At 33.6% G+C, this 12,454-nt stretch overlaps 1 protein-coding gene across 6 annotated transcripts; it reads left to right on the top strand.

The window, feature by feature from the left end:
• The first annotated feature begins 387 nt into the window (after nt 1–387).
• On the top strand, nt 388–8,383 carry ALDH22A1 (aldehyde dehydrogenase 22A1). 6 transcript variants are annotated; one of them, XM_068607419.1, is made up of 15 exons: nt 388–461; nt 575–1,029; nt 1,123–1,166; nt 1,294–1,398; nt 2,640–2,767; nt 3,010–3,132; nt 3,412–3,565; nt 4,072–4,175; nt 4,263–4,341; nt 4,486–4,581; nt 4,707–4,844; nt 5,566–5,781; nt 6,166–6,357; nt 7,471–7,614; nt 7,954–8,383. In XM_068607419.1, the coding sequence occupies exons 2-15, from the start codon at nt 918–920 to the stop codon at nt 8,110–8,112; spliced, it is 1,794 nt and encodes a 597-aa protein (XP_068463520.1). In that variant the 5' UTR covers nt 388–461; nt 575–917; the 3' UTR covers nt 8,113–8,383. The 6 variants fall into 6 exon arrangements, with proteins under 6 accessions (XP_068463520.1, XP_068463518.1, XP_068463519.1 ...); XM_068607417.1 differs by having other exon boundaries at nt 390–461; nt 571–1,029; XM_068607418.1 differs by having other exon boundaries at nt 414–456; nt 571–1,029.
• Nucleotides 8,384–12,454: the final 4,071 nt, after the last annotated feature.

Below are 12,454 nucleotides of genomic sequence, written 5' to 3'. Positions count from 1 at the left end.
AGTTGCACTTTCAAATCATTTTCGGTAAAAACAACTACATTAAGTAATTTCTTTTATAAAATTTAAAAATAGAATAATATTTTAAAAAAAATGAAAAAAATTAAAGTATTCAATGATAATGGAATGCAATGAACTATTAATAACTTTTTATAAGAAATAACTCATTAAGTAGAACAGTTTCTTATAAGAAAAAACTTACATAAGGTAATATGTGGTATAATTTGTGTCATACTTTAATTTAAATTAGAGCTTTATTTACCAATTTATATTTTATATAATATCATTAAAGATTTATTCTCGGATCAAATAAATTTATAATAATAATAATAATAATAATAATAATAATAATAATAATAATTTAAGAGAAAAAGACAGTTTGGTACTGATAAGTTCAGAGTTGATTCATCCAGCACAGCCACGCGGGTCCTGGGATCGAGAGAGACAGGGAATTTGTTGGTTAGGTCTCTTCTTAACCTCATTTTACTAAAAATATTACAAGATACCTACTATTTATTTTCTTTTTCTATTTTTTTTCCTGGATTTAATTTAATCGCTCCTTCCTTGAGAAAGGAAGATAAAGAATGCAGAGAGAGATGATGGAGGAGACCCAGCAGAGAAGTAAAGTACATTAATAACGACAAGACGCATCACGCTACGAATGGAATCTGGTTTCCTTTTCCCTCATTTCGTGCCATTTGCTCATAAAGATCGTTATCGTTAATATCAATGTCATCGTCACCATCTTCACAACGCTTACACTTTCACTGACTGACTGAGTGAGAGCGCTGTCCTGTAAAAACACTCTGCACAATCTTCAAGTTAGTGAGCATCGATCCAACTCCAAGCCCTAGGTGTTGCTGGTTTTCATCCGATTGAATCTGCGAATTTCCATTTCGTATTGAATTTCCAAATTTCCAATGGCGTTTTGGTGGCCATTGCTCGTTTTAGCCTTAGCTTACGGTATCTGTAGGTTCCTTCTCATGCTCATTCCTCCTAAGGTTCCTTCCATCGACGTTGACACTTCCGATGGTACTCTATCACTATATCTATCTATCTATCTATCTATCTATACATTCATACATACGATGTTGTGTTGTGACGCTGAAATTGTGATAATTGCAGTACTGGACGATGGAAACCTGATGCAGGAGAATAGTTTCATATATGTGAGTCTCTCTCTCTCTGCTTTGGTACACATTGTATATGATGGAAAGAATCTTGCTAATTGTTGCATGGTAAAGTATTGCGTTTATTTTTCACAATCGCTGGGATTTGTCGTTGTTTCAAATCCAGGTACCTCCGAGGGGAACGTCGCAGCAATCAGGGAAGATAGTTCAGTGCTATGAGCCAGCAACTATGAAATATTTGGGATACGTTCCTGCATTGACGCATGATGAGGTCAGTGAGTATTTGTCTATATTGCCGAAGCTCGTAATCGTTTGATAAGGAACTATGAAGCACCAATAGTTTAGTTTGCTTAAAGTATTTGTATCCATAACGTATCCTATATTGATATTGATACTCCTGGATACTTGACCAATACACATATGTGAAGTATCCAAGCCTTTAACAGCATATGTGAAGCATACAAGTCTTTTAACAAAAGTTATGAAAATCCACTTTAGTTGTATATGAAATATAGAAGCATGTGCAGTAATAAAAATCATCATTGTCCCTTGATGAACCAAAATATTAGAAATTTGTCCTCTTTAGGAATGATTTCAAGAAAGGAATGAGATTGATACTGTTCCTATATGTAGACAATACGAAGTGATTAACGATGACAATGATTCAAACTTTTTGTTTAGTTTAGTGTTGTCCTGGAAGTATGTTCCTAATTTGAACTTGCATAATTGCAATTATATATTTATTATGTATTATGAGTTATATATGTGTGTGTGTATTGCGTTGCAGTACTGATATACACATCTTATCTCATCATAGACTTGGAAGAACATTTAGTTTTCAATTCAAGCAATCTTCCATTTAAAGTGGTGCAAACTGGTTTCAAGCACAGTCGAAATCTACTAGGACATCATTTCCATGCAAGAAATATGCTAGTTGTGCTGAAGAAAATCTGTCTGATCATATATTCTGCCTTCTGGATAAAATTTTATACTAAACTAGAGCAGCGCTGGAGTGCGTGTGCAATAATGACAGCACGGTCCAAAAAGAATATTTCTTCTTTACAATAATATTTACCAGAATATTAACACCATTTGAGTGGGAAGCCGAATTGTTGGTGATTGGCATTAGCACATCGTTGGTCAGTTTTAATGTGATTGCTGATTGTTCATTTTGTTGTCTAGTTGAGGTACAAGTTTTATGTTATTCCTTTTATATCTTTGTTGTCACAAATTTTCCTGATGTTGTCATATTTTGTTTCCATTCATTTTTTTCTTGTTTATGAATGTTTGCACTTGTTTTAAAAATGATTTACCATTAGCATTCATATTGGTCATTATACATATGGAAACATTAATGACAAGGCATCCAGATCAACTAAGATGACAATATTGATGTGAATACCAGTTATTGCAGAGCATGCACCTTCAAATATGGTTCCTAGTTTTTAAGTAAATTTTTTGCAAGTAAAACATTGCCAGATTAACTATAACTGATTTTGCATTAATGGATAGGTCAAGGATCGAGTGGCAAAAGTAAGGAAGGCACAGAAAATGTGGGCAAAGTCCAGCTTCAAGCAAAGACGCTTATTTTTGCGTATACTTTTGAAGTATATAATTAAACATCAAGCACTTATATGCGAGTAAGAGCTCTTGTTTTTCCATGGTTGTGGGGGAAATTTTATATTCTATTTATACACTGCTTGGAACCTTTTGTGGTATAAACTTCTGTATCACTTTTGTGACATTTTAGGAAATATATGAATCTTTCGTAACCATACACTGTTTTTATTATCGTAATCTTAATTCATTTTGTAGTAGATGTACATGGTGGTCATTGCATAAGAATGTTGATAACATACTCTAGTTTATGTTCTTTCATTAGAATATCTTCCCGAGATACTGGAAAGACAATGGTAGATGCCTCTTTAGGAGAAATAATGACAACTTGTGAGAAGATCAATTGGCTACTGTCAGAGGGTGAGCAGTGGTTAAAGCCTGAATATCGGTACCTTCTTTTGCCAGTAGTTAACTTGTTTCTTTCCTTAAACTGATAATCATGTATTATCTGTCTCATTATATTTTCGGTTCTCCCTGTGCCTTTCTTACACCAAAATTAAGCCTTATAACTTATAAGACATCCATTGTTTTATAAAAAAAAGTGATAATTTCTTCCTTATACATTCATTTAATATCTCTACTATATAATAGAAAATTATCTAAAGTCACTTCCACAATCACTTTCTTTTTTTTTTCTCCAGCGTTTGATAAATAAAAATCTTTGTAGGTCTTCCGGGAGATCAATGCTCCATAAAAGAGCTAAAGTAGAGTTTCATCCCCTTGGTGTTATTGGCGCAATTGTTTCATGGAATTATCCTTTCCACAATATTTTTAATCCTATGCTGGCGGCAATTTTTTCTGGAAATGGTATTGTTATTAAGGTATAAACTATATTGTTATCTACCTATCCACAATTATTCTTCATGCTGTGTGTGTACTATGTTGTTTTATACATTGCTTACATTTGTACTTAATGGCAATTAGGTTATATTCCTTGGTAAAAATATATTAAAAAATGAAAATATCTTGCATTGTGCAATACTCACTCTTGAGATATAAAACTTATGATGAACGTGCACCTAATAACCATTTAAAAGATTGATATAGTTTCTGCTAATAAAATTAATCTGAATTTCAGCACAAGGCTATTGCACTATCTATGCATTATCTATGCACAAGTTTAGGGTTTAATATGGGCTGTGCACTATCTATGCATTAAGCCCGAAAAGGCTATTGCACAAGGATCATGCTAGAGTCAGAGACACGAAACCATTTTTGAGCTTCCGCCTACTACTCTCTTGAGCTTTCAGGAGAATGGGTATTTAACTGTATAAATCGCTTTTATGTTTTTTCAATTTGACTGAAAATTATATGCTTCTTATTGTAGATATCAGAACATGCAAGTTGGTCTGGATGCTTTTACTTCCGGATCATCCAATCAGCCCTAGCTGCCATAGGAGCTCCAGAGGACCTTGTTGAGGTGATAACAGGGTATGGCCATTTGTCTTATCATTCTTTTTTCCTTTCTGTTCTTTGGTTGTTTTTATCATCCATGGCACTGATTGGACCTTCTTCCAGGTTTGCTGAAACAGGAGAAGCATTAGTATCTTCTGTTGATAAAGTCATATTTGTTGGATCGCCTGGTGTTGGTAAGATGGTATGATTCTTCTGGTCAGTTGAATGTGTTCTCACCTAGAATTGTGTCATAATTTATTACTTCAATCATTCCATTCATTGTTTATGATGGCATCCTATTTCACATGAATTGTGCTATGTTAATACGCTTTGGCTTTTTATGCAGATAATGAACAATGCTGCCAACACACTTATACCAGTGACACTGGAGCTTGGTGGGAAAGATGCATTTATTGTCTGTGAAGATGTTGATCTAGATCATGTATGAATAATTTCTACCTGTTCAGATTCCCCAAAGCTTGGATGTGATTATTAATCATAAAAGCTTCATGAGATCTCCATTCTTGAGTACCTTAGTTTTAACAGGCTTTGATTGGCTGAATATAGGTCGCACAAATTGCTGTCAGGGCTGTTCTTCAGTCAAGTGGACAGAACTGTGCTGGGGCAGAGCGATTATATGTCCACAGGGAAATTTATTCTTCTTTTGTCAGTAAAGTCACTAAAATTGTGAAGTCTGTTACAGCTGTAAGTGTTTTTAATAAAAGGTCGTTGATAAAATAATTCTTTACTCTCTGTAACTTTCACAATGGGCTTCTGACGCATAAAATCATTTATGTTTGCACCTCATTGCCACTAGTTTGCTCTTATCAGAAATCTATCATAGTGTTTATACATCTGCTGTTTCTGTTCTCGTTCATTGCCAAAAACTATGAGAAATAGTCATCTATTTGATTCAGAATACATTGCATTTGTCCTCTATTTTTTGTTGAACTTCTGCATGTCTTTTGTTTCTCCCATTTCTCCTCTTCTTTATCAGTACAACCCCAAGCATCCATTTGATGCATAAACCTTCGAAAAAAAATGTTAGCATTATGTGTGTGTTCTGTGTATTTGGAACTCTTCAAAATAAATTGTATCTGTGAATTGTTGATGTATAGCAATGAAATAGAATTTTTAGTGATGAACAAATTAAATTTAAATAGCATCACTGGCATACTCCAATTCTCTTCTGAGATGATATTTTCCCTTGAAAGAGAAAGTGCTGAAATCTGGATTTCATGATTATATACTGTTTGAGAGTAGCGGCAAAAGAATTAGAAATTTATGTTCATTCAGAGTGCTTTAACATTCCTCAATAAAATAAGAGCTTGGTGCTAATTGGTTATTGAGGAATATTCTGTTGTAGAAGTAGAGTATAAAGAAGTCAATATTTTTATTTAATTTGTTCGTTATTGATTTCTTACAGGGCCCACCGCTTGCTGGAAAGTATGATATGGGAGCTTTATGCATGCATGAGCATTCTGAAAAACTTGATGGCCTATTAAATGATGCTATAGACAAAGGAGCCGAGATTGTTGCCCGTGGGAGTCTTGGAAATATAGGTGAAGACGCAGTTGATCAATATTTTCCCCCTACTGTGATTGTGAATGTGAACCACTCAATGAGATTGATGCAAGAAGAGGTAACGAAACTGGCCATCTTTTCTACTTCACATTGGCACGATTTTCATCATCTAATTACAGTCAGTTACTCCAATTTTTTTTTTTTCACAATTACACTGGTTTTGCTACATAATACTATATTAGTGCAACTCAATGACAATGTGAGCCATCAAGTACAAGAAGCGTTATTACTATTGTTGTATCTAATTGCTAGAATTACTGATTAGGTACCCATACATTCCATACCTAGACTGCAACCATTTGAGATTTTATTAAATTTAGGTACTCATCCCGTAATATGCATGCATCGCATTTACACATTTACATTCAAGAATTCCCCTTCTATATTGTCTCCTTCAGCAACTGCTTACCAAATTCATCGGTGAAATTCATTGCTTAACTAGGTATTTGGACCAATCATGCCGATAATGAAATTCAGCTCTGATGAGGAGGTTGTCAAGCTTGCAAATGACTCAAAGTATGGGCTCGGCTGTGCTGTTTTCTCAGGCAATCAGAGTCGTGCGAGAGAGATAGCTTCCCAGATACATGCTGGGGTAGCTGCAGTTAATGATTTTGCATCAACATACATGTGTCAGGTAAATTTCTGCAATGATATGATTTATCTTGTCTATGTTGCTTATTAACTTCTAGTTTAGTATGTGTTGATCTCGTGATCATTCAACAAGTAGGCTGACTGCACAATTTCTCTGATCATGAGAATTATATTAGAGAAGCTCTGGCAAATATTATTAAGCCACTTATTTAGGTTAGGAGAGATAGATTACTGTGCAAGTGTGTGCTAAGAAGATGAAAAAATAAGCTACACCTGAGGGCTAACAAGGAAGTTAGTCTAAGCAAGGTTTGAAATGGTTGATTCATACAATTAGGCTCAACAACCTAGTACTGGATTTTAGTTCAAAAGGTAAGAACATAAAAAGGCAGAGAAATTTCACAGGCGTGTTAATCAGCTTATCACTTTATATTATGAGAAAATAATATGTATTTGCTGTTGCAAAATTTCCTGTTACATCCATTTTGTTATGACCTACTTGTGTAGGAAATAACGTGTGTGGCATCATGTGTAGTTTCGAATCATGTAAAGATACATGTTTAAGAGAAGGATATGCCATTTTTATTTGGGAAAATTGTGTTTTTAGTTTCAATACCTTTTGGTTAAATGTGGTCAAGGTCCTTATACTTTCATATAGATGAATCTGGTTCTCAAACTTAAAAATAACATGTGAATTTAGTCTTCTCTCCAAGAATTCATCATGTTTTTTGAAGTTAAGAAGGATTAAACTTGATTTTTTTTTTTAGTTTGAGAACCAAGTTCATCATTATGCGAGTAGAAGGATCAACTTTTAACTTTTGCCAATTACCCCTTCAAGTTCTAATTTTGGCAATTTACCCATTTGAACTTTAAACAACCAGCAAGTAACTGTTTTTATTCCCAAAATTTAAATTAAAATGATAGCCCTAAAACTTCCGTATTTTGCTTCTATATTGGAAGTATTTGGTTTGCAAAGAAGATGTATAAACACAATAACATGTTTGATATTAAAAATGCAAAGGAAGATTGATAAATAAAGTTAATAAATTACAAATGATTACCTGGTGGAAAATAGAAATCGAAAGTGGATAACCTGTTTAACTCAGCCTAGGTTATCATTCAATTTTCACTGAAGTAATTATGCATTATAATTTTGCAGTCCCTTCCATTTGGGGGTGTGAAACACAGTGGATTTGGACGATTTGGTGGTGTAGAAGGTTTGCGAGCTTGTTGTCTTGTTAAAGCAGTTGTTGAAGATAGATGGTGGCCATTTGTTAAAACCAAGATACCTAAGCCTATTCAGGTGAGTCAGGAACACTTTTTGTCATAACATACTACTATCTCCTTTCCGTATCTTTAGATGTTGAAGGTTAATGCTCACAGATTAAGAAATATTTAATGGAAGCAAATAGCTAAATATCCCATTAAATAGTAATAAATTATATTACAAATTCGTAATCTCAACTATTGTACAGTATAATTGAGAAAAAAAATTAATAATTAGACTCATATTGTAAAACATCAATTGTTTGTGATAAAAAAGAAAAGGAAGGCGGCTAAAACATCTAAATATATGGAAATGAGGTAGTATTTGTTACTTTACTGTGAATAGAAACTTTAATGGGCCTTTTGTCTGTCACAGTATCCCCTTGCAGAGAATGGCTTCGAATTTCAGGAGTCACTTGTTGAAGCGCTTTATGGTCTTGGCGTAAGGGATCGTTTGCGAGCATTAGTAAACGTTATAAAAATGCTTACTGAGCAGAATTCTAGTGGCAGCAGCAATAAGAGAAGAAATGACTGATTGTCAGGTCGGGTAACGTGCTACATTGCTGATATTCTCATACTGAAACCCTGATGATGCTATTGGTTGTGAAAGAAGAAATGAACAATTGGATGGTTGCTCTTGCTTCTCAGATTTATCTCTCTAACTAGAATTTTTGTACATCTGTATACTGTTCTGTTCCCTCTTTTTGTTGAGCTTTATTTTTAAATGCTCCCCCACCCCGCTTCCCAAATCAAACTTATCTTTCTCTTTGTTCTTATCAAAGAAGTCGTCTAAAAATTACCCATGATTAGAGCCCCCATTTAAGCTTGTTGTTTTTGTCTTTCTTTTCAAATGTTAAAGGAGATTTAAACTCAAACTATTTAGTTGGGTTATCTGAATTGTAGGAGACATCTTAGTGTGATTTCGAACTACATAGTTGTCTAGTTTTGAGCCCGACAAGTGAATGAACTATGGGATGAAGGTTAGCCTAAAGGCCTCAAACCTCAGTGTTCACAATCCAATCTTTACGTCAAACAGGTGTGTAGGGCTAAAATTCAAGTTATTATAGGTGTTTATTTGATGATCGTAAACCGCATTCGATTGTCTGTAGATTTTCCTTTTTTATTATGGTCGGTATGATTGGCTTTTATCTCGGTACTTTCTAAGATGCAATGTTCAATATGATTGGCTTTTATCTTGGTAACTTATCTCGCAAGATATAATTAGATCTCTTCCTCGGATACATCCTGTGCAAATGTTTCAAAATGGGTGAGATATTAGTCGAGTTCCTACAACTAGAAATGTAGATGTTCTAAGGAGGTTGAGAAAGTTACTGTAGAACTAGATACATCCACAGCAAATGTCTAACAAGGGCCTAGATATTTGTCGAGGGTTACAATTGGGTATCCAGTGAAGATGTTCCGAAGAGGTCGATATATGCTCTAAAGGAGTCAATTTTTGAGGGTTTTTCTTTCTGCACCTCTACATTTTTCTTCCCCACTCTCCTACATTTTTAAAAAACATACTAGCCTTGTCATTTTTATTTGAAAAGGTACCGTTATGGGGTTTAGAGCTTTCTGAAACAACTATGGATTGGTGAATCTAGAATGCATTTTTTTTCATTTATGGATTGATAGATCCAGAATGTATTTTTTGACTTATGGATTAGTGAATCTAGAATGCTTAGTGGATTCGGAATGCATTTTTAACTTATGGACTGGTGCATTTGGAATGCATTTTTTGACTTTTGATAATTGGTTGTGGTTTTCAATAATTTGTTGCAATTTTATGGTAAGATGTTAATTTGTAGATGAATAATATTGAAGGATTTGTTGAACTTCACTATTAATCAATTTTAGGAGTCATTGGAAAACATAAACATTTTTATCCAATCGTCAAAGTTTGGTCTTCATATGTATATGAGGTTGTAATTGAATTCATAAATGAATATGTAAACATACATTGTGACTATTATAAATACGAAAGAACAAATTCACTCATGATCATATAAGAACTAATTCCATTAGCCTTAAAAGTAATAATGTAAACAAAGTGTAGCTTCGTCAAATTACAAAATAAAACTACAACTAAAAACATAAAAGATATAAATACTCATCATCGTCCATGTCGTGGTCTATGGATATACACACACATCATCCAAATGGGCTTCATAAGCAGTCAACAATGACCCATCCACTTGAATATTATACGTTGGGTGTTTCTTCTTGCACCCCTTCAATATTTTACAATTTAGTGGATGAGTCATGACAACTTATTGATTTATGAATTTGATTATAATCTCATAACTACATATGTAGACTAAGCTTTAGCGATTGGATCTTCCCTTTGTTTGTAAAGTAGGCCTTTTGATAACAAATAAGAGTTGACATGAAATGGATCACGAAATGTTTATGTTTATGGTTTTCAATGAATCTTAAAATTGACTAATAGTGAACTTTAACAAATCCTTTGGTATTGTCCATACTTTTACAAATTATTGAAAACCATAACCATAAATAAAAAAATGTATTCTGGATCTACCAATCCATAAGTCAACAAATCTGGATCCACCAACTTATCTGTAAAAAAATACATTCCAGACCCACCAATCCATAAGTAAAAATGCATTTCGGATCCACCAATCCATAAGTCAAAAAATATATTTCGGATCCACCAATCCATAAGTCAAAAAATGCATTTTGAATATGTCAATCCCATAAGTCGAAAAATGCATTTTGGATCCACCAATCCATAGATGTTGCGGAGCCCCATTTTTGAAAATCTCTAAACTCCATAACAATGTATTTTCAAATAAAAATGTCAAAGCTAATTTTGGTATTTTAAAAAATATACGGATGCAGGAAAAAACACCCATTTTCATTATGAGATTTTACTGATTTCACAAGTCAAGCCGCTATTCTAATGGCTTTTCAAGCCCATATGTAATTTGTTTAAAGACATTCATTCATAACTTCAATTAAACAAAACAGGTTGTTTCTTCTAGCACTTTCATAGTTTTTTATGGCACACCATACTTTTTAAAATACCAAAAATAACCTTTATTTTATTGATGCTTTTAATTTCAGAATGGGTGATCCAGAAAAGTCAACATTGTAGAATCTGGTTGGAAATACCATTTGGATTATATAATCCATAAGGAATTTCTTTAAAAAAATACATTCTGAATTATGAAATCTGGAAGGTATTTTCGGATTATAGAACTTGGAAAGTATTTCTAGATTCGAAAATACCTTCTGGATTTTGTAATCTAGAATATATTATGGAGATGCGGAAAGAAATAACCAATAAAAAAACCCTTCAAAACGTAGTGTTGGACAAGATAGGGTATTTCTTTATTTTCTAGAACCGAAGTGTTAAAAAGTGGGTGCAAGATTGTTGAACAAGATGCTTTGATGTCTCCAAATCCAAGAGGAAAGCTTGAAGACCTTGCTATTGGGCGTGTGTGTGTTGTCTAGTTGTTTGAAACTAGTTAATTCACTCCTTAAGATGATCCAAGTTCATTTGAATCTTTAACCTTTTGAAAAGATGGGTTTTATAAAAAGCTGTTGAAATTTCAACAGGTTGAAATTTCGAAACAACAGGTTGTTTTATCTTAGTAGTTTTTGAAAAGGTTTTGAAAAGCTTAACTTTGCTGTCAAGTCAATTCAACCGATTATTTCGACAAAACAATCGATTGTTTTTCTGAAAACCTTAACAAAATTCTGTTAAGTGCTTTTAATATGTTATAAATGATCCTAACTACCTTGACTCCTTTATTAAATGTTTTTGACCACTTGGTTGGTCCATATAAAGGTGGTTTTACGCTCTTAATCTTGAAGTAAGAAAAAAAGTTTATTAAAAACATTTTTTCCAAGATTTGAAAGAGCTTTGGATCATTCTTAAGTGTGTGGAATAGGATTGGGTTGTATTCTTTCTTGATTACTCTATTTCTGTATTTGTGTTGCCAAGGAGTGTTGTGTTCTTGAGGTGTTCAAGATCAACACTCTTGGTGTGGTTTGGCAAAGGTAGTGTGTTTCTTGAGGGGTTCAAGGTCACTACTTTGGTGTGTGGTGTTTGTAATCTGGTTTTGATTGCTTAGTGAATTACCTAGTGGTTTCTGGGGACTAGATGTAGCTCTTGGTGTAAGAGTGAACTAGTATAAATCTATTTGTGTGACTCTCTCTTTCCCTAATCTCACATATATCTGTTTTAAGTTGTTTTAATTAACTGCTGATAAAAACAACCGGTTGAATCGCAAAAACAACCGGTTGATTTTCCGGAAATCAACTAAAACAACTTTGTGCTTTGCTTTCCTTAGTTTCTTTCTCTGTGATTCTTCATTGACTTGTTGAACCAAGTGGTGTTCAAGCTTTGAAGAATCCAAACCCCTTTGAAGGATGTTGAAGGCTAGGCTGTGCTTGCTGTTGCTGAGCTGTCTTAGATAGGATCTGGGGTAGATTGTATATGTAATCCACTTTTGATTGAATCCAAAGCATAGGCATTCTCAATCTTTTTAAAAGAAAATTGTTTTTCAAGCTAAGTGAAAAACAACCTGTTGTTTTGTCGAAACAACCGATTGTTTTATACTTAGGTGTTTTTAGAAAAGGTTGAAAACTGTTTTTATGGTTGACTTGCTTTCAAAACCAAAACAACCGATTGATTCGTGGAAACAACCGATTGTTTGTTTTGGTACCATAACAGAAAACTGTTTTGTGCTTTGACTGAGCATTAAATGTTTTTCTAACTGTTTACGCTCCAGTTTTTAATGCTTTGACCAATCTTTAAATGGAATGAAAAGTTTGTTAAGATTTGATAACAAACAACTTTGTTTTACAAATAGAAAAAAGATTTGGGTTTTTCTATGATTTTGAGAACTCTC

Source organism: Phaseolus vulgaris, chromosome 3 (genome assembly GCF_051622355.1).
Source record: "Phaseolus vulgaris cultivar YP4 chromosome 3, ASM5162235v1, whole genome shotgun sequence".
NCBI classification, from domain to species: Eukaryota; Viridiplantae; Streptophyta; class Magnoliopsida; order Fabales; family Fabaceae; genus Phaseolus; species Phaseolus vulgaris.
The sequence above is the reverse complement of the archived record's forward strand: the minus strand, read 5'-3'. Positions and strand labels throughout refer to the sequence as shown.

Coding starts and splice junctions, on each gene's coding strand:
- ALDH22A1 (XM_090300621.1), top strand. CDS start 918: ATGGCGTTTTGGTGGCCATTGCTCGTTTTAGCCTTAGCTTACGGTATC. Junction 3,133..3,411: donor TGGTTAAAGCCTGAATATCG/GTACCTTCTTTT, acceptor AAATCTTTGTAG/GTCTTCCGGGAGATCAATGC. Junction 6,358..7,470: donor CATCAACATACATGTGTCAG/GTAAATTTCTGC, acceptor ATAATTTTGCAG/TCCCTTCCATTTGGGGGTGT.